The 22,293-nt window shown below is 54.5% G+C and overlaps 1 protein-coding gene across 1 annotated transcript in view; it reads left to right on the top strand.

The window, feature by feature from the left end:
• The first annotated feature begins 9,371 nt into the window (after positions 1 to 9,371).
• PDE2A (phosphodiesterase 2A) overlaps positions 9,372 to 22,293 on the top strand; it is a 380,786-nt gene continuing 367,864 nt past the window's right edge. Inside the window, exon 1 of the mRNA XM_065409992.1 lies at positions 9,372 to 9,439. Within this exon, the coding sequence (XP_065266064.1) occupies positions 9,372 to 9,439 (68 nt within the window). The remainder of the gene's footprint in view (positions 9,440 to 22,293) is intronic.

Raw genomic sequence — 22,293 nt, 5'->3', positions numbered from 1 at the left:
CTGGAACAGGAGGTCTGGAGAGTTGTCCAGTGAAAATCACAAGAAGATTTGTATTGAGTCTAATGCCACTCGATCTTAGTAATACACTAATAGAATGGCTGGCTGCCCCCATCACAACTGCTTAATGGGCACACAAACAAGGACTTTTCTTCCCACTCCAGACTTTGCCTGCCGTGCTGGCTCATGCTGTCTCACTGTTGTTCTCCCCTGTTGATCTGTATCCGTTGTCTCTTGTCTTACGCTTAGATTGGAGGCGCTTTGGGGGCAGGGACCATCTGTTCTGTGTTTGTTCAGCGCCAAGCACAACAGGGTCCTGGCCTTTGACTAGGTCTCCTAGGTGCTGCGATAATTCAAATAACAAATACTAATAATTAATAGGAGGAAAAAAGGAGTGTGCGCAATGAAAGCACAAGCATTGTAGAAACAGTCAGAAGGGAGAAATTGTCAAGATGTACCTGTCCCCCAGATACCTGTTGGACATCGGAGAGAAATTCTATGCCACGAGGAATCTGTATCAGCACTGGCTGGATCATTACAGGCACCCGCATATACGAGGTCACCATCATGATGAACGGCCGCATTGCTAAGATTGCCAAAGCCCTGATAGCAGCTGGCAGAAGCCACCTGGCCAGCCTAGTGCTGCTGTGTGCTGGAAGATCCAAACAGATACGGCCGGGGCTGAAATAAAGTATAAATGGCTGACCTGGAGTCGGATCAAATGCCTCTTGGGTGAAAAGGCTCTCGCTGACTTCAGTGGTACGTGGCTTGGGCCTTTTCAAAAAGTACTTCAGAAGCTATTGTTTCAGAAACGAAAGATCTTGTCTGAGAGAAGCTAAAAGGCCGGCTGCATGGTTATTAAACAACTGGCATGGCACAGAAGGAAAGCCAGGCCGGTCTTGTGGTTCTAACACCGCCTGGGGACTCAGCAGCTTAGTCCAGTTCTTGGCTTCTCTACAGACTGACTGCCGACAGCTCATTTCATCTCTCAGTACCTCACCTGTACCATGTAGATAACAGCCTCTGCTCCTACCATTCATCTGTCTTGCCTATTTAGAGTCTAACCGCTTGGGGGGCAGAAGCTGTTGCCGGCTATACTAACACAGCGTAGCCAACTCTTGTGGTTCAGTTGCACAAGTCTCTGGATATTTGGTGTTCTTAACACCCCGCCTCCTACGTGAAAATCTCAGCATTCTTTTTTTGTGTAAGTAAATTTCTCGCCCTCGCGGCAGTGGACAAAGCTTCAAAATGCAACTCCCTGCAGGCCCCAAATCCAGAAGGCCAATGAAAAGAATCTTCCCAAATGGATTTAAAACACCCCAAACAACTCATGATTTTTAAGCCAGTCTGATGGTTTTTGAATACGTGGGGTTGATAATATTATCTGCAGCGCCTAGCACAATGGGACCCTGATTTTGGCTAGGCCGGTAGATGCTACTGTAGTGTAAATAATAAAAATAATCATAATAAAGGAGTGACTGTGTTAAGCCCCTGACAGCTCCCCCCTGGTGGGGCCCAGTGGGTGAAACACACCCCTGTGCAGAGGGCCAGTGGAAGGCTATTAACCACTTAACTCCTATTTAAGGACTTAAAGGGCACACAGGGCTAGTGTTGTCCCTCTGCCCAGGGGTGAATTCCATGTAGTGTAAATGACATAGGCCTGATTTTGGTCCCACTTACAGCGGTCGCCCCCAATGATCCTTGTACAAGACCCGAATCAGAATGGATAAATCCAGGAGCCTGAGCAGACTCGGGCTGAGCCGAATGCTTCAGTGGTTAGTAGAAAGTGCCGGCAAGCCTAGCTCCTGCACAGTCACTGGGCATAGCAGGCTGGCTCCTCGGCCGCTGCGAATCGGGGCAGCACCATTGCAGTCAGTGGGGGAATCCCAGCGGTTCAGGATACACCAGTAGGCTTTGGTGGCTTCGCGCCACTCCCCTTGACTTTCAGGGAGACTTAGCTTTCGAAGTGCATGAGTCTCTTTCCAAAATGGGTCTTAGATGTCGAACTCCTTTAGGCATTGCAATGCTGAGCTGAGGAACAAATAAATACCTGGCCCTAGACTCTCCGGCCTAGATGCTCCAAGATATTTAGCCCATTGAAATCAATGGGCGTTAAGCACCTCAGTACATCTGAGGATCTGTGACTCAGTTTCCCATCTGGACAATGGGAATAATAGCAATGCTCTTGTGGGGATAAAGGCATTAAGGACTGTGAGGGGCTCAGACACTGCAAGGGTGGGGAGTGGGGGGCCAGATAAGAACCGTAGATGGGGAACAGTGCAGGACTGTGTCACCTGGCAAAGTCTGTTCCCGACTCAGTGAGGTGTTTAAGCCGATGAGCAGTCCCCATTAACGTCTTACCCCTGTGTAGCTGCAGTAGGCCGGATCCTCAGCTGCTGCCCATCAGACCTGCTCCCTTGACCTTAATGGAGCGACACTGATTGGCACCAGCTGGGCGTCTGGCTCAGGGACAGCCGGGCCGGAAGTCGGAGGCTCCTTTGCTTTGTCTGACACTTTTGTCTGGTGCTTTTCTAGCTGCTCCCTCCCGCCCCCTCCACATGTAAATTTCACCGGTTTTACACACCCGATCAGAAGTGAAACTCCTTTGCCCCTCACACCTGCTTCCTGACCCACTTAAACACAATGCAAGAGACAAGGCGGGTGAGTGGATATCTTTTATTGGACTGACTTCTGCTGGGGAAAGAGACAATCTCACAAGCACCACAGTGCGCTTCTTCAGGTCTTCTGTGGAGCTCAAAGTCTTGTCTCTTTCACCACCGCAGTTGGTCCTATAAAAGAAATTACCTCACCCACCTTATATGTCTTATATCCTTGGACCAACAGGGCTACAATATCACTGCATTGAAACAATGCTGCCGCTGGTGGGACATTTCTGAGAGAACCAATTCAGGACAAATTGTTTAGAGCAGGGCAGTTACAGCCAAGGCTGGGGTTTCTCCACTTCTAAGGCAAACCCAACCAGCCAGCCAGAGAGGACTTTGGTTTTACCCCACTGGCTAAGCATAAGTCATACAAGCAATTCCCTTAGACACTCCAGTTTCCCAGTATCACCACCAGTGCCACTGGTTATGGGGATGAATGGTTAAAAAAACCAATACCCCAGAGTAAAAGAAAAATGGTTCTCCCAATCCCAAAGGACCAAACCCCAGACCCAGGTCAATAAACAAATCAGATCTTACCCACAAATCACGCTGTTGCCAATCCTTTAGAATCTAAAATCTAAAGGTTTATTCATAAAAAGAAAGAAATATAGATTAGAGCTAGAATTGGTTAAATGGAATCAATTGCATACAGTAATGGCAAAGGTCTTGGTTCAGGCTTGCAGCAGTGATGAAATATACTGCAGGTTCAAATCCAGTCTCTGGAGTACATCCACAGCTGGGATGGGTCATCAGTCCTTTGTTCAGAGCTTCAGTTTGCAGCAAGGTTCCTCCAGAGGTCAGAAGCAGGATTGAAGACAAGATGGAAGAGATGCAACAGCCTTTTATAGTCTCTTGCCATGTGGCCTCTGTTTTCTTTGTGCTGGACAAGCTGTCCAGCACATGGCATAGAAAAACCTTAGAGTTCTGTCCATAGGCAGGTCCCTGCATGCCTTGCTGAGTCACAAGGTGTCTCTGTCTTCTCTCAATGGGTCAATTGTATAACTGATGGTCCTTAATGGGCCATCCAGCAGGCTAGGCAGTGCTGATGCCACATTGTCTGGGGTCTCACCCAGAAGCATAGCACAAGTTTGAAATACAGGCAGTATAGAGCCAATACTTATAACTTTAAATACAAAAATGATACATTCATTCAGATAGCATAATCATAACCAGCCAACCATAACCTTGTCTTAGACACCTCATTTGACCCCCTTTATACAAGTTTTGGTGCCACTACAGGACCTTGGTTGCAACCGTGATCTATACAGTCCCAGTTTGTGTCAATAACGTCACAAACAGTCTGAACTGAGAGTAGCAACACAGAAGACGAAGAATCTCAGTTCTCATTTACACCGAGCTGCCTTGACACCACTGAGGACAGGACAAGAAGCAATGGGCTTAAATTATGGCAAGGGAGGTTTAGGCTGGACATTGGGAAAAACTTCTTAACTGTCAGGGTGGTTAAGCACTGGAATAAATTGCCTAGGGACAGGGCCGGCTCTAGGCACCAGCAAAACAAGCTGGGGTGCTTGGGGCGGCACATTTCTAGGGGCGGCATTCTGGCGCCGGCCATGCCGCCCCTAAAAATGTGTCCCGGCCACTCTAGCTCACCTCCGCTGCTGCCGCTCGCGCACCACGGCGCGCGAATCAGCTGATTCGCGCGCTGCTGCTCGCCCTCCCTCCCAGGCTCTCAAACCTGGGAGTGAGGGGGAGATCCTGAGCGTCTGCGGCGCGCGAAACAGCTGATTCGCGCGCCGCTGCTCCCCCTCCCTCCCAGGTTTGAGAGCCTGGGAGGGAGGGGGAGACCCCGAGCGGCCGCGGTGCGCGCATGCTGCTTCTCCCCCTCCCTCCCTTCTAGGCTTGAGAGCCTGGGGGGAGGAGGCAGGGCTGGGGATCTGGGGAAGGGGCGGAGTTGAGGCGGGGCCGGGGGTGGGGTAAGAAAAAAACAGGGGAGCGGCCAAAATTGTTTTTGCTTGGCGCGGCAAAAATCCTAGAGCCGGCCCTGCCTAGGGAGGTTGTGGAATCTCCCTCACTGGAGGTTTTTAAGAGCAGATTCGACCAGTGATACTCAGACCTCAGTAGTTCAGGAGCCAAATTAGCGATCAACATTGCCCAAAAGAGTCACGGTCGTGTGAATTCATTGTTTCATTAACTATTTATATATATATTATTCTCACAGCAAAATGACTGATCAAGTATTATTATTTTATCAACTGCATTTGATTAATAACCTAGTAAAAGCATTCTGATTGGATAATAACTTAGATTGGTTAATAATTAAACCACAGTGTTTTAATATGATGTGTTGCAAAGAGCCGCAGGAGACACATTCAAGAGCCACTTGTGGCTCACGAGGCTCAGTCTGAGTATCGCTGGGTTACACAAACACCTGTCCGGGATGGGCTAGATCCGTGTTCTTCACTGCAAGGCCTGTGAGCCGGTGGTGGCTCCCATGGACCCTAAGTGCGACTCCCTGTCGATTGTGCTCTCCATTGGCGCAGTGGGGCTACAGCTAAGGCAGGCTCCCTGCCTGTCCCGGCCCCACGCTGCTCCCGGATGTGGCCAGCGCGGCCCTGTGGCCTTAGGGGTAAGCGGGGGAGCAGAGGTCTCCGCACACTGCTCCTGCCTGCAAGCACCGCCTCCACAGCTCCTATTGGCTGGGAACGGGGAACTGTGGCCAATGGAAGTTGCGGGGGCGGTGCCTGCGTTGAAGGGGCTGCCCGAAGTAAGTGCCGCCCCCTTCAGTGGGCAGGTTCTGAATAGCTCTTCTACCACCCAACCTGCAGCCTCCCAGAGCCAGTCCTCCATAACCCCTCCTGCACCCCAAGCCCCTGCCCCAGCCCTGAGCGCCCTCCCAGAGCCAGCCCTCAATACCCCCTCCTGCACCCCAAGCCCCTGCCCCAGCCCTGAGTGCCCTCCCAGAGCCAGCCCTCAATACCCCCTCCTGCACCCCAAGCCCTTGCCCCGGCCCTGAGCCCCCTCCCAGAGCCCATACCCCATACCCTCTCCTGCAACCGAACACTCTGACCCAGCCTGGAGTCCCCTCCTGCACACAAACTCCCTCCCAGAGCTTGCACCCCTCACCCCCTCCTGCACCCCAAGTCCCAGCCCTGAGCCCCTTCCCAGAGCCAGTACCCCATACTCCCTCCTGCACCCCAAGCAATATTACCAATAACGGTAATATTACCATATCAACCAACAAAGAACTCGGAGTGTTCAACCATCTGTGTTGGGTTGATGTGGCTCTCACATGGAAGATTTTTTGCCAAAGTTGCCCCACTTCAAAAATAATGAAGAGCACTGGTCTAGATGATACTTAGCCCTGCCTCCGTGCAGGGGACAGGACTCGGTGACCTCGCAAGGTCCCTTCCCGTCCTACATTTCTAAAATTCTGTGATCACTCTAGCAGGGTAAAGGGGCCTTCATGGGGCTGAGAATCAGGCCCAAGGAGCAAAATCCAGTTAAAAAGAGAGGAAAAGCAGGCTCAGCAAGTGACTCTAACCACCGCTAGAATTGTTAAAAGGTGCCGGTCTCTGTTTCACAGGTGTAAATCTGGAGCGACTCCGCTGAAGTCAACAGGCCAAAAACCTCAGCCGATGCAAATCATTGTAACTCCACAGAGCTGCACCGGTTTACATCAGCTAAGGGTCAGGCCCCTGTGGATTTTATGTTGGAGTCTCACCAGTCTTACCTGGGAGCAGAATCTTGTCCACCATCCCCTAGATTACCAACGGCAAATTACTGACATCTATGGTTGTGATTTAACATTTAGATTATGGTAGAGCCTAGAGGCCAGCCAGGAGTGGCCATGGTGTGCTAGGCGCTGTACAAAACTACAGTAAATGACAGTGCCTACCCCAAAGAGCTTGCAGTCTAAGGGTATGTCTACACAGTGATCAGAGGTGCTATACCCAAACTAGCTTTGATCTAACTAGCATGAGTAACAATAGCCGTGAACCCGTGGCAGCTTTGAGGACATCGGAGCAGGTGGGGAGAAGCACGGATTCAGCAGAGGCGCTTGAGTGCCTTTCCTTGTCCAGTGGAGCTGGGCAGGTGGGTGACTCCGGACCAGCACAGCTCAGTGATGGGCAGGGGGGCAGGGACTGATGGGGGAGGCTCGTGTCCTCCCAGAGCTGGGCCCCACGTGAAGCTGTCGATCTGGCCTTTCTGCTGCCGGGCTGCGGAGGGTTCGATCGCTCTGGCTTTCTCTCCCCTCGGCAGGTGGACGAACAAGAGATGAGAAAACAGCAGGACGAGATCACAGCCATCATCAAGATGCGGATAGCCGGCTCGTCCAGTGGAACCCAGGTAGCCGGCCCGTCCGCCCGCTGGTGGAGGAGGGGCAGGTCTCACCTGCACACGCTTGCTCGGTTCTCTTTGGCGAGCCACTGGGAAACTAAGATCTCAGGAACTCCAAAGGGGCCAGGCAGACACAGTTATTCTCCTCCAGCAGCTAACCTGGGAGGGTCGCTCTCCGCTTTAGCGGTCTGGATGTAGAGGCTGCTTCCAGTTCTGACACACATGGTTTCATGGCGCCGTGTGTGCAGGAGCACCCAGGTCCCGAGTAGCTTTGTATAGTCGCGGCGGCCTCACTTGCTATGGTTACTCCAGCTAGCTGGTGTATAGCATGTGCTGCAATCACACCTCTGACTGCAGCGTAGACGTATGCTATAAGACAAGGCACGGCAGATGGATGAGATGAACAGCAGGATGTGTGGGGGGAACGGGGTAACAGAACGAGTAGGACAGGCACTATTCTTAGCCGATCAGGACCAGTGATCACAAATCCATCAGTGGAAGCCAGTGGAGTTTTCTCCAGGGTTAATTTGGCCCAGTGACCGTCACCATACGCCAGGGCACTAGGTATAAATCTCTGTGTGCCAGGCAGGCAGGGGAGATGGCTCGAGGCTGGAAATCCATAGAACTCCACCTGGGGTGGTGACCAAAAACGCCGAAGCCGGCTCAGTTTGGGCCTCCTGGCCCTGCAGTGTCCCCAGCCCCCCCACTGCATGCTCAGGCTCAGGGCTTACACACCCAGCTCCTTCCTGCCGGCTGTAACAATGCAGCCAGGCTCCCCAAACCACATGAATTAAATTACTAACATGCACCCGGCTAATAATAGCCCGAGCCATTTCAGCAGCAGAATAACGGCACCCGTATCGACTGGCTCGCTCCTGACGGCGATTAACGACAGAGCAGGGCCCAATGCAGAGCAGACAAGGGAGCGGGCAGGGGGACAGCGGGGGGACAGGGTGGGGAGGCGATGCCCATGGTGAACTGAGATGAGAAGGTGAGCGAGAGCAGAGGGGAGATGAGGGAGGGGATGGAGAGGAGGGACCCCCTGAGAAATAACCAGGGCGAGTGGAGAAGAGACGGGGACTTGCCAAGGCTGGAGTGCAGTCACTGCACATTGGGAGCTGTCGGGCCAGATTCTCAGAGGGTGTCAATCAGTGTCGTTCCGCTGGTGTCAAATAGAGCTTTGCTGGAGTCACTGGAGCGAGGCTGATTACAACAGCACACCCTCCCCGGACTGACACCAGTGGAGGATCTGGCCCAGCGTGTGCATGTAGATTTCACACACAGACACACCCTCCCCGGACTGACACCAGCGGAGGATCTGGCCCAGCGTGTGCATGTAGATTTCACACACAGACACACCCTCCCCGGACTGACACCAGCGGAGGATCTGGCCCAGCGTGTGCATGTAGATTTCACACACAGACACACCCTCCCCGGACTGACACCAGCGGAGGATCTGGCCCAGCGTGTGCATGTAGATTTCACACACAGACACACCCTCCCCTGACTGACACCAGTGGAGGATCTGGCCAAGTGTGTGTGTAGATTTTACACACACACACACACATTGACACAAGCTGAGGATCTGGCAAAGCGTGTGTAGATTTCAGACACACACACCTTGACACCAGCTGAGGATCTGGCCCAGAGTGTGCCTGTGGATTTCTCTCTCTCTCTCTCTCTCTCTCTCTCTCTCACACACACACACACACACACACACCCCTTGACATCAGCTGAGGATCTGGCCCAGCGTATGCCTGTGGATTTTACACACACACACACACACACACACACACACACACACACACACACACACACACACACACTGATTGACACCAGCTGAGGATCTGGCCCAATGTGTGCCTGTGGATTTTACACACACACACACACACACACACACACACACACACACACACACACACCCCCCTTGCTGCTGCCCAGGGTGGCTGGAGTTAGTCCGAGTTGAACAAAGGCTTCTCCCCGAGCCGCACGCCGGCCCGGAGACCCCCCGCCCAGCCCGGGGCAATCAGCAAACTCCACCCCAGCCCTTTCCCGCCGAGAGCCCGGCCCCCTCCGCCCGCCGGGACTCGCACCTGGCTCCAGCCCCCTGCCCGGGCGCTGCAGGGCCCGCGGGCGTGGAGCGGCTCCGCCGCGGGTCAGCCCGAGCGGGTGTTTCTCTCTCGCTCGCTCGCTCACACATGCTCCCTCGCGGCACCCGCCCACCCTGCATGCTCCAGCGAGCTGCATTAGGCTCGGTTACGGCTCCAGTCCTCAGACACCCTCCCCCGAGCCGGCTCCGGGAGCATCCGCAGCCGCGGCGAGCCGGGAGAGAGAAGGGCGCCGGGACCTCTGGCCAGCAGCATCCTCAGCCCTCGCCTGCATCTGGCCGGGCTGGCGAGAGGATGAGGAGAGATGGGCCAAGCTTGCGGCCACTCCATCCTCTGCCGGAGCCAGCCCTACCAGCCGGCCGCGTCTGACATGTGAGTGCCCGGGCGGCGCGCCGGGGGTTCTAGCCCGGGGGGCGCTGGAGGGGGCCGGGGGGGTTCAGAGGGAAGGGGGAAAGCGAGGAAAGGAGGAGTGATGGAAGGGGAGAGGAGCCAGCGAACGGAGCAGAGGAGAGAGAGACTGAAACCGAGCGGGAGGGAGGGAAGGAGGAAAAAGTTCTTCCTGTCTCCGAGCCGGGAGAGAGGGTAAGAAATAAAAGAGAGAGACCCAGCGACTGGGGCCGGCTCCCCTGGGGGGCTGGCCAGCCCCTGCCCACCCCTTGCGCCGCACACCTGGCCTAGCTGCAGCGGTGGCTGCTGCCTGCTGGGCATGGGGACGCAGGAGCCAGGGCTTGGTATTTCCACAGTGGGCACTGCTCCCTGACACGGCCGGTCCGTGCCACACGGACCGGGTGGGGACGTGGGATGGAGCAGATCCAGGGGGCTGCTCACTCAGGCCTTCAAACAACAGCTGGGAGCGCAGCAGGGCGAGATGCCCCCTGGGTGCCTGCTGCCTCAGTTTCCCTTCTGTTGCTTTAGTCTTGCCGTTTGCAAATCCCCCTTGTGTGGAAGGAGGGAAGGGGTTGCATGGGCACGGCGTGGAAGCCAGGTTAGTGCAGCCCTGTGCGCAGGGCCTCCTGGGGGGAGGGGCAAGTGGGGCAATTTGCCCCAGGCTCCGGGCCCCGCAGGAGCCCCCATGAGAATATAGTATTCTATAGTATTGCAACTTTTTTTTATGGAAGGGGCCCCCAAAATTGCTTTGCCCCGGGCCCCCTGAATCCTCTGTGCAGGCACATGGGTGAGCTGTTTCCTAGGGAGCAGCTAGAGAACTGTTGGGCTCGTTTGTAAAGGGCTGTGTGTGGATAGACTTTGCACTGGCAACTACAACTCTCCTTGTACCACTGACGAGAAACACTGTCGTTTCCAAGCTACAGGAATGCTGACACCGGTCCAGTTGTACCAGGCAGCTCCCTTCCTGGGAGGGGCTGAGTTCTGCATCTGGATTCTAGTCACCCCTCCTGTGACTCCCCCAGAGGAACCTCAGGGGGGCACTTGGCCGGGTGTGTGGAGCGTTTCCCAGAGGGAAGGCTCAGAGGCAGGCACGGTCAGTCGTATCCCAACTGTTTGCAGTCTTCTTAGCATCTGTGCAACGTGCCTCCGGTGGCACGTGAGCCAGATTCATCACCGAATTTGGTCCGCGGGTTGGATCACTAGCTTCCTCGGCCTGGGCCGGGGACTGACTGGGAGTGGGACGCGAACGCGGATCTGTGTCCCCGCTGCTTGCAAAGCCGCTCCTGCGGAGCCGGGGAGGAGGCTCGTCGCCTGTTTCACCCTGCCATGGCCGGGTCAGGGTCAGTGGAGGGCCTGCCGGATCCTCGGGCTGGCTCTCCGCGGCAGTCTGCCAGGCGAAGGCAGTGAGCGTCCCGCCTGGTGCCAAGGGGAGGGGACTGTGCGCTCAGCAGGGACACTGTGCCATGTTTGGGTTCCTTTGTTTGCCCGTGTAAGTCCCCCGTGTTCAGACAATAGCTGAACAATCTCAGCCCATGCTGCGAGGCCTGCTCAAGATCTGCTTGTTATCAGAAGGGGTCGCCCCGACCATCCCCCTCCTCTGCCTCTCTGAGGAGCCTGAGCAGAATCCCTTTGGCCAGACCCCACCCGCAGTGGGTTGCCCTCCGTACAGCGCCGCTCGCTTTAGCCATTGTTTTAAACCCGCTGGCTCTGGTGCCAGGCAGAGTTATTATTTTCCCCCGGGGGGAGTTGTTTGTCCAGCCATTCCCCTGATCCTCTGGTTGCTGACATCTTTCATGCCCACCCACGAGCGCGCCCCGGGGAAAGGGTCGTTGCTAAGGTCTCACCGCTGTTGCAACTGAGAAGTGAAACTGCCGCGTGTTGCAAGAAGCCACAGCTCCCCTCTTACCCAAGAGCTGATTTGCATCTGAAAGCAAGCAGCAGCAGCGGGGCGCTGCTCCCAGCGAGCCTGGCTCTTGGAGCAGTGCCCGGGGAGCTGTGGGACCCGCGCGGCTTTAATAAGGGGGACGTACAAAGAAGCTGCCCTCTTCCTTTCCCCAGCGCCCGCCAGGGTGTGCAGCAGGCAGCCCTGTGCTGTCCTTTACACGTGGGCACCAGCTCCAGTTGTAGCAAGTCCAGCCCAGCTGGAGGTGAGGGCTCTGCAACAGCAGCGGGGGGAAGTTCCGAGTGCAGCTGCTTCCCACAGCGGGCGAGCTCCCTGGCTCCTTCTGGGGGATGGCTTGTGAGCCGCCTGCTGCGGCCAGCAGCGAAGCGCTCCCCCTAGGAGAGAGCAGGGGGCTTGCTCCGTGCCCAGCTGGTCCACCCCATTCACCCCCAGCCCTTCAGGGCAGAGCGTGAGGCCGGGATCCTGATCACCCCCTTTGTGGCAGAACACAGGGTGATGGGCATGGGTAGCGGATGGAGCACCCCTCTCTGAGCAATGCAGAGCGCTGCTTGGATTTGTGCTGCCTCTGCTGTGAGCTCCCCGGGTGGGCCTGCCCGACCCACAGCCAGCCCTCTTCCCAGGAGCTATTGGACACAGGCCTGTCAGTGCAGTAGCCACCACATGCATGGGAGTGAGTCTTCTTCCACATGGACAGGCAATGGTGCCAGGCACACCCACTCCAACTCCATAGTTGCACAGGGCCATGGATGAGTATCTCAAGAGCTGGTGCATTCCTCCTGCTCCCTGCACTCCAGGAGCCCTCTTCTCCCTCTGCAGGGCAGGAGCAACCTGTCCATAGATCTCAAAAAGCATCAGAAAGAGAGGCAAATGTCAGCACCCCCATGCTACTGATGGGGAAACTGAGGCACGGGGCAATGACGTGCCCTGCCCAAGGTCGCCTGGCAGGTCAGTGGCAGAGCTAGGACTAGAACTCGCATCTCCTGTTTAGTGGCTTCTCCCTACACTACAACCGCAGACACAGCTTCTGGGCCGGTGCTGGATCATGTGATGCTACCAGTCCTCGTGAGGGCATCTCAGTGGCGTGATGTGCTGCCCAACGGAGGGCTTAGAGCACAGGCCCAGAAGTCAGGGCTCCTGGCTCTGGCAAGTCACGCCAGCCAGAACGATCACAAAGCCTTGGATCTCTCACCTGGAGGGTGCTATGGAAGGGTTGTTAGTGCTGGCGGATGGGGTCCCACAGACAAAGCCTATATGATGGAGCCGATGCTGGGCAAAGAAATGGGGGTGGGGGGACAGAAAAAAGAAGGTTTCCATGTATTAATGATCATTAGTAAAACAGGGCTGGATTGAGGCACAGCTGCCATAGGCAGACAGGTACAGGGCTAGTATTAAGATTAACCTGAGGCATTAGCTTGGTGTCCTCCTTGGCTGGGGAAGATTGTGGGGAAGGACTGGAGATGGTGAGCAGCTCTCTCAAAGCATTCACATGTGGACTCAGCTCAATACAGCCCTATAAATGGAGGCAAAGAAGTTAAGTGACTTGCTCAAGGCCACACAGCAAGACCGTGGCAGAATCTGGGTTAGCACTCAGTTCTCCTGACTTCCAAACCCAGATTCATTTATTCATACTGAGCAGCACCAGACACCAGGAGGATCCCACCGAAGGAACAGATTCATGGATTTTAAGGCAAAAAAGGGACATTGTGCCGTCTACTCTGACGTCTTGCACGGCCACGGCCAGAGACCATCACCCCGGCGTCAAGCCTAACAGCTTCTGACTCAGCTGGAGCAGAGCTATAAGAAAGATGCCCGGTCTTGCTTTAAAGACGTCAAGTGATGGAGAATCAGCCACTCACCTGAGGGTTAATTAGCCCAGTTAGTCTCCAGATCTGGCACAATGACCCTCTGAAGGACAAATGATTTGTCTGGGGGGTTCTTTTTAGTAAAGCAGCCTCCCTTCTCCAGCCTCGTGGGCAGTAACGGGGCAGGGAGCCTGACTCCCCCGTGGCCTGGGACTTGGATGTGCAGTGCCACTGTTCTGATGGGGTAGGGTTTTACCCTCCCTTAGCCCAGGTGAAGCGGTCACACAAGGTAACAGCCTCGGAGAACCGGCCCCACAGACTTTGCCGCTATACACCTGTCTCTGGGGAGGACCAATCAGTCTAGCTGAACTGGGCTAAACCCCAGGTAGTGCCTCGGAGGGCGCTCGAGTTGGGGACACATCATTATTGAAGTGTGTGTGTGTGGGATTGCTATGAAGGCTGGGAGAGTGCTCAGATGAGGCTGTTGATTGCAGCCCAATTATGGTAGTTCCGCTGGCCTGATCAGTGCCGTGGCTGAACACCTCACAATCATTAATGTCTTTCTCCTCCCCCCGGGAGGCAGGGCAGGGCTCTTATCCCCATTGCACAGATGGGAAACTGAGGCACAGCGAGACTAAGTGATTTGCCTAATATCATGCAAGAAGCACATGGCAGCAACTGAATCCAGGTCTCTCAAGTCCTAGGCTAGTGCTCTAACCACTGTGCCACCCTGCCTCCCTGAGAGCAAGGCCCAGTGAGTGAATTTCATCCCCTGAGAGATTATACAGCCTCAGCTGCCATTTACCCTGGTGCCAGTCTGGAGTAGCTCCATTGCGTTCAGTGGAGTTAGTCTATATGGACATCCAAGATACAGAGCCCAATTTGACCCTATGTATCTAGAATTAAAACCATGTTTTCCCCTTTTGAAGTTCTTTGGGTTACTCTAGAAAGCACTTGTGACGCCCTGCTCTGTACTCCAGAGCCCAGCGCCTTAAATAGGTTTCATGTTGCAAACACCTCCTACTTTCCCCAGAGCCTGGGGGGCGAGGGCCTGTCAATCAAGAGCTGTGTATACACTACCGCAATGGTTCTCAACCATGGGTCCAGGGCCCACTGGGGGGCCGCAAACAGGTTTCAGGGGAGCCCGCCAAGCAGGGCCAGCATTAGACTTGCTGGGGCCCAGGGCAGAAAGCTGAACCCCCGCTGCTTGGGGCTGAAGCCCAGGTCTCCAAGCTCTGCCACCCGGGGCTGAAGCCGAAGCCTGAGCAATGTAGCTCTGTGGGGGCCCCTGTGGCATGGGGCCCCAGCCAATTGCCCTGCTTGTTACCCCCTAACGCCAGCCCTGGCTTTTATACGGCGTGAGCGAGCGGGACACCGCACGGTGCATTATTATCCAGGCAGCCTTTGAACTCAGGGGAGCCTGTCAATGAACGTCGGGCTCAGCACGCGGCAGAGAGCTCCAGCCAGACTGGGTCACACGGTTCCACTCTAGCTGGGGTGTAAGGCGATGCTCATTGAATGGCAGCTTTGCACTTCCCGAGGGGGATCTGGAGCAGAGCTGTCCTCTGTCCTGCGCTGGGAGAGATATCCTAAATCAACTTTCCTTCCGAGGCCCTCGCCCTTGGCAGAGAGCTCCTAGGCAGAGACCTCTCTAGTGCCACCTCCCTGCTGGGGCAGGATTGGCCCAGCGGGGCATTTTGCACAGCTTAGTGCTGTCTGTTTGTTTGTGCAGTCTGTGCTGTTTGCCTCAGCTGAAAGGTGGGAGTCAGCAAACTGAGGGACCGATGTAGCGCTCCAAAGCCTATTGTCACCCCCTTCTCAATCCCCAGGGGTGCCAAGGGATGATCCAGCCTCTGGTGTTACTTAGAGCAGCCTCAGGGGTGTTCTAAATGATGCTGGCTGGTAAAGGCCTCTTCTGCTTTGTCACCACCCTGCAGGGCTAGGAGTGAGAGCTGATACCATTGGAAAAGGGAGCTGTCCATCTTTCCAGCGAGAGACACGGTGCTTGCTTCCAGCCCTGGATGCAGCCAACTGTAAAGTCTCTTATGCCTAGGAAAGCTACACTAGGTCCTTTCTCAGATCCTTCAGTATTAGATACAGGGATCCAGCTAGATATGTGGTATCGCTTATGTCTCCGGTACAACCCTGAGCACATTGTTGGCGCCTTGCAACTAACAAATAATCAGAAGAATAATCAAATGTAGGATGTTAAAGGAATTAATCCCATTGTGTCTGCCGGCTGCTGGCCAGACACTGCAGCAGATGCTGTCAGTTAGTATGGGCTCTGCTCCATTGGTCTACACCCTGACTACATGACTATACCCTGCGGCCAACACTCAAACAGGGAGGGGAGCTTTACCACCTGAGCCAAAATTGACCCTTCCCCTGGATGAGGTGGTAAGAAATGATGTGGCTGCCTCCTTCCCAGCACAGGGCAGCATCCATGGTGTAAACATAATGTGAACGCAAAGTGCATGTCACGTTCCCCAGCTAATTGCTGTTCCATAAGAGAGCAACAGTCTACTACTGCTGGTTGCTGATGGAGCTGCTCCTTTAGCTCAAGTGGTGGAGGGCAGTGCTTTGGTGCTGAGTGCCCAGGTTTCAAACCTTGCTGTTGACTTTTGCTGGGAACTGTTTTGTGAGCATGTGGCTTGGGAGGCCAAAGCACCCCGGGGGATTTTTTTCCTGGGAAGCAATGAATGATCTAAATGCATTTCCAGGAATGCCCAAGGTTTCTCGAGCCAGTCTCTCCCCTCTATTCTCGCTCTTTCACTATTGCTAGATTTCTGTCTGTCTCTTTCCCGGCTCCCATGTGGCTTCCTGATAGCTGAGCTGGTCGTTAGCCAGAAACATGGGCACGCTGGAGCGTGGAGGAAGCCGTCCTGGGACTCTCTAGCAGTCTAGCCCTGCCCTGCAAAGCGCTGAGCTGTGCTACTTAATGGATGGGGCTGCTCATCTAAAAGGGGGAGGGAGTTCAGTGAAGCACTTTCCCCACCAGGGCTGTGACGGCTGATGCTGCTACATCAGCAAAGGAAAGAGAAGTGTGTCTGTTAGCCCAAGCGAAGCAGGGACTGGGCTACTTAAAGAGAGACCGGACAAAACACTGGACAGTGTGCATCGGATCACAGGATACTAGTTTTGTGGGAATTAGGGATGGAAAATCGGAATGGGTCTGGACAGCCCCCTAGCCTCTTAAATTTGGGGGTGTTCTTTGATCTCATTCCAGGCAACAGCCCCCTAATTTCAAACAGGTTGAACCAAAACCCTGGACCTAGGTGCTTTGGGGTGTTGGAAATCCAGATCCAAAATTTCGCCTCTTGAGCTCAGGTTTAAACAGTGTGGAGCCCATGTCCCTGCAAGTGCTGGAGCGATTCCCCGGATAAAGGACACAGGCGCACACCCCGGTTATGGGAGGCAGGGTAGGGCACCAGCCGAGGAAGCGGGAGACTTGCCGGCAACTAAATGAAATAGAGCAACACGTCTCCTCCGATACACCCGTCTAGTTCTGACTGTGAACACACGGCTGAGAAATCGGAGGTAAGGGAAAAGATCAGAGCTACAGCTGAAATGCTGCCGCTTATGCATGTTCTCAGATTGGTGGGGCTCTGTGCTAAAATGTCGCAGTAATTTCATACCTCACCTCTCACCGAAAAGCCAGCTTCTTTAGGAACTGTTTCAAACAGATCCCGTACGGCGATGGGACAAAGCACAGAATGAATATCTAGGGAGAAATAGTTCATGCCACTGCGGATCTCAGCTTTCCACTGCCGTCCATTTCTACCTGGCTAGATTCTTATATTGGCATTGTGGTATCTCATCCTAAATACACGATAACAAACACCAGGCTAGGGGGCTGTCTATTGCTCTGACCTGGTGGGTGTCCTTGGACAAGTCACTGCCCTTCCACGTGCCTCAATTTCCTCTTTAACTTGTCTAATTAGACCGTAAGGTCCTTGGGGCAGGGATTATCTTTTCTTCTGGTCTCGTCTCCACTCGAAACACTGCAGCAGGCGCTCACTACAGCGACGGAAGGGGTTCTTCTGTTGATCTAGCAGTGTCTACACCAGGGCTTAGGCCGGCTTCACTATGTCACTATGACTCAACCTGAAGCCTTAGCAAGGAAGTACTTTGCAGCCTATCATCAGCGACCCTTAAAGAGTTAGTTATTAGCTTGTACTTTTCAGCTGGGTGACTCAGAAGACACCGAGGAGTTATTTATATTGAGCAGTTGAACTGCTAAGACTGCTTAAGAGTTTTATTTTTCTTGCGCTGTTATAAGCCAGGGGCCAAATCCAGCTGCACTTACTTCTCCCAAGCCAAGGCTGCATGTGGCTCTGGCCACTCGACGACTTTCCAGTGCCGATCTGGGAGGTAGCAGCAGCTATAATAATATCTAGGATTTATATAGCACTTTTCATCCAGAGATCTCAAAGTGTTTACAAAGGAGGGTCGCCTCATTATCCCCATTTTGCAGATGGGGAAACCGAGGCACAGAGAGGCGCCTTAGCTCACCAAGCAGCTAGTGGCCAAGCCAGGAATAGACCCTAGGTCTCCTGAGTCCCAGTCTAGTGCACCGTCCGCTAGGCGGAGAGAGTGCTAAGGGGTTGGCCTACACACCTGATATGGATCCCAGTATTCCTCTTAAAATCAGCGGTGGTCCAGTTCCTCTACGCCACAGTGCCCCACTCCTGGCAGCGTGGGGGTGAAGTTAGAAAGTGGCATGGGGGCAGGGATATGGGGCCAGACTGGCGGGGAGACGCTGCAGCTTAGGACTACTCCACTGCTTCAAATGGATCGAAGGAAATATACAGAACGCCTAATCATCCCATGGAACTCACAGCCACAAGAGATCACTGAGGCCCAGAGCTTAGTGGGAGTCTTAAAAAAACACACCAGAAAGAGGATTGGACGTTTGTATGGATAATCCGAACATCCACAGCTATGTTAGCAAGGCTTACAAGATAGCTAGAAGGGATAGAAACCTTGATGCTTCAGCGTTTAAGCCATCCTCTTTGGATCCCCAGGTCTGGTGCTCTTGAATGGCTCTGGAACAGTGCCTGGGAGGAACCTTTCAGTGCGTCAGCCCCCGTAGGGTCACACTCTCTCGCTGGGGTGAGCCCCTTGGCTTCCCCACCTCCCGGGACCGACCCTCGGAGCCTTCAGCACCCATAGGGTGACCAGACAGCAAGTGTGAAAAATCGGGCTAGGAGCTGGGGGGTAACAGGAGCCTATATAAGAAAAAGCCCCAAATATCGGGACTGTCCCTATAAAATCGGGACATCTGGTCACCCTAAGCTCCCCTGCATCACCCCCTGAGCTCCCTGCAGCGAGCGCACCTGGATTGGATGCCTGAGGGAGACGCCAAAGGGAGCAATGCACCCCCACCTTCCTTAATCTGGAGTGACTCTGAGCTCGCGGTGGAAAAGCAGGAGGAGGGTTTATTAGACGTCTGCAACACAGCATAGAAAGACCTTAGTTGACAGATCTCACCATTAGGCAACGCTTCCTTTACAGAAATAGACCTGAGCTGTGAAGTCTGAATCAAGAACTAGATCGTCTAAATCCAAAGTTTTCCCCACCTTCTGGGCTGGTTGCATTCAGACCTATGGGTCAGGGTCAGCTCCCTAGCCAAGCTCTCTGTGGCCTCGTTTCATTCGGGCAGCACGCTTAGCTACCCCCCTTTACCAACCCAGAGCAATTCCCCTTCTTCCTTGCTTCTGCCCCCCTCCTTGTGCCCCGCGTAGATGGTTATCAGAACCACAGACCCCATGGAGTCTGACACGTTTAATTTAAACAACAACACAGCAGCGCTTTTGCCGGCACCGGCCCAAGGCAAGAGAAACGCAAGGATTAGATCAAGGAAATGAGGCCAGTTGCAAACAAACTGCTCACATGGGATTAGTCATGGGGCTTGTCACAGAATTACATTTTCTAGTCGCCGGATGGACGCAGGCGGGAGGCACAGGTGGGGAGATGGTTTCGGGGGACCCACAAGACTGACAACTAAAGGGGAGCTGGTGGTATGGTCCAGGCTCTGGACTGGGTCGTAGGAGATCTGGATTTAAATCTTGGCTCTGTCACAGACCCCCTCTGGGGATCCAGAGCAGTTGGGCTCACCCCGCTCCATAAATAGGGGTAAAATTCACCCCCTGCAGAGCACCCACCCTGCTCAAGCCCCCCGAACAGAAGCAGGACTAGACAGGAGGGAAGCTGCCATGGGCAGGGTGGTAGCTGAGGACTTGGGTGGCCAGGATTCGATTGCCCAGATTCTGGGCAAATCATTCAAGGGACGTCTAAACACACCCGCCGGGGCTGTAATTTCCACTTTACTAAACAGACCTGTGCTCGCGCCGATTGAGCTAGTGTGCTAAAAAGAGCAGCGGCATGGGCTAACAGTGCTGGGTACAATCATGCCTGGGGGTGTACTGGGATGGACAGCCCATGCAGACATGGCTACCCTGCTATGATCTGAGCTAGCACTGGGTACCTGTACCCGAGCTGTAAATTAGACCCCTAGCTGCAGTGTAGACATAGCCTTAGTAGTCCGTGCCTCAGTTTCCCAACTGTCCAATGGGGGACAATAGCCCTTCTTTAACTCCCGGGGGAGTTGCGAGTCTACCTGCATGAAGGATTCCGCGACGCCGTGCGCCAGTGAAGGCCATATACGTACCCCGCTGATACATGAAACAGACCGATTCTGGTGTCAGGTCTTGCTGCGTGGCTGCGATGAATGTGTTCTAAACACTATTGAAAACCTCACGGCGGCAGCGTCCTTTTAAGTGGAAGAAGCGGGGGCGAGTGGGGGGGAATGTAGGTAGCCGTTAAATAAAAAATCGCGGCATGCAGGACACACCCAGCAGTTAAGGGGGATGCCGACTTCAGAAAAGGCTTTAATCTCCTTATTCAAGCCGAGCGACGACTCGTCGCCTAATTATTTCATTATCAGTGACGCTCGGCAAGACACTGTGTCTCGGCACTGTCGCCGCCCGTGCGCTGCCCTCGTTCGCTGGCCCCGGTTGAGAACGGCCGGCGCGGATGTGCTTTGCTGGATAGGGATGGAGGCAGCGCGTACTCCAACGCTGTGCGGAACGGAGGACGTGGGACAGACGATCTCCTCTGAAATAAGAGACAGTGAGCACAGGGCCTGACAGGCGATGGGAACCTCCTCCATGGGGCTGAGCGCCCTTTGATTTACGTCATCTTCAGTGGGAGCTGAGGGACCTTTCAGGATCAGACCCATACTCCACCTCTCCTTTGAGTAGAGAGCGGGAGGGCCTAGTCCAAATGTCCCAGGGCGGACACTGGCTGCAGCAGGGGCAGGGAACGCTGCTGGCTGCAATGCACTGCCCGTGAATGGTTAGCCCATGTACTCTGTCCCTCTCCGGTGGCTGCGTGATGTCTATGGAGGTGCCGGCAGGGCGGGTAAAACCCAGAGCCTGCAGCTTCAGTACCACTGGATGGAAGGTCCGCTGACAGTAGCAGTAGGCTGTTATCTTCTTTGCAGACCAGCCACCAGAGGGAGATAGAGTCACTTGAGAAAGCCTGAGAAACGTAGGAAGTCCCGGGCAGGCTGGGGGTGGGGTGATGGCACCAGCCTCCTACCTTCGCCACAGGTTCTCTGCACGGCCTTGGGCAAATCACTTCATCTCGCTGGGCCTCGTCAGGGAAAGGGGGATCACAATTCTGTCGTGTGTGTTCAGCCTGCCAGCTCTTTGGGGCAGGGACTGGCCCTCACAAGCACTTTGTGCAGCGCCTAGCACAATGGGCCGTCAGCTTAGTAGGGACTGGAGTACAAGCATCCAGTATTTACATACAATAGCATCTCTCTGTGGTACTTCTCTGGCCCCCATCGCTGCAGTGTCCCTATCGTTAATGGAGTTAGCCTGACAACACCCCTGCGAGGTGGTCACACAGGAAGTCTAGGGGACAGCAAGGAACGGAAGCCAGGTCTCCCAAGTCCTAGTCTAGAGCAAGAATCGCTGGGCCGTCTTTCCTCACACACCCTGTGCCGGCGGCTTGCTAACGATGCAAGAAGGGACGGTCAGGTCCTTGAGTCAAGGCACTCACACAATCTAGGCACAGATGGAGGTTGGGGGATGGGGAACGTAGACGCAAGTCACCTTGACCCATGGCAGGCAGCGGGGCTTTAAGGGTCTTTAAGAGGACTGAAATGTGGACAGGGTAGGGGCTGTGTGGGCAAGCTCAGGCCAGTAGCACTGTGCATTGTGGAGGGCCCGCGGAAGAAGCGGGGGTGACTGTGTGAGAAAGCTGCTGCGCGGGCAGACAAAGCTGGGAGTGTCGGAGGAGAAGAGGCGACGGAGGGAGGAGAGGAGAAGTAGGAGGGGGCAGAGTTCTGTACAGCTTTGAGGCTAGCCACAAGGAGTTTCAATCTGATGCAAGAGCAGACAGGGAGCCGAAAACCCCAAGCTGTGTTCTGACCTCTCTGCTCTGGGTTTGTTTCTCCCCCGCGGCGATGAAAATCTCCCACACCGAGTCCCGTGAGCATCCCCCAACAGCATCGCACGGGAGGAGTTTTTAACATCATCCAGGCCGACAGGGTTAGTTTGATGGGCCCCCTATGGACAAGAGGTGCATTTAACAAGCTCCTTGGGGTAGCCCCAAGGTGATTAGGGTTTGTAGATGGATGGCTGCTTAGTGCACATCCCTAGCTCATTTTTATTTTCAAATGAGGAGTCTGGACAATGAGCTCTGAAATCCCGCAGAACTCCTTAGAGAACCGTTCTCTATAAAATCATCGATTGGCTCCTCACCGCTCAGCACCTCGCCTGCAATTCACAGTCTACTGTAGCAAGAGACGCACACGTTTCCCTTTAAAGAACAAGGCCTTAGTGTTGCTAACTTGAAGATCTGTGGGACAAATCATCGGATCTCACCCATGTGCCCAACTTTGGATTGGGAGCCAGGGGACTTGGGCTCCTTCCCTGGCTCGGCCCCTGACCTGCAGGAAGCATGTTCATTGGCTCGTTCAGGGGAAATTGATGGTTGTCACCTGTGCCACGGAGCTGGCCTGATTTCTCTTTACTGTCAGGTGGCCCCCATTGCTCTGAGCATCCTACGTATATTCATGGGTTTATCCTCCCAACATCCCTGCGAGGTAGGGGAGGGCGATTGCA

This window comes from Emys orbicularis, chromosome 1 (assembly GCF_028017835.1).
Source record: "Emys orbicularis isolate rEmyOrb1 chromosome 1, rEmyOrb1.hap1, whole genome shotgun sequence".
NCBI lineage: Eukaryota > Metazoa > Chordata > Testudines > Emydidae > Emys > Emys orbicularis.
The sequence above is the reverse complement of the archived record's forward strand: the minus strand, read 5'-3'. Positions and strand labels throughout refer to the sequence as shown.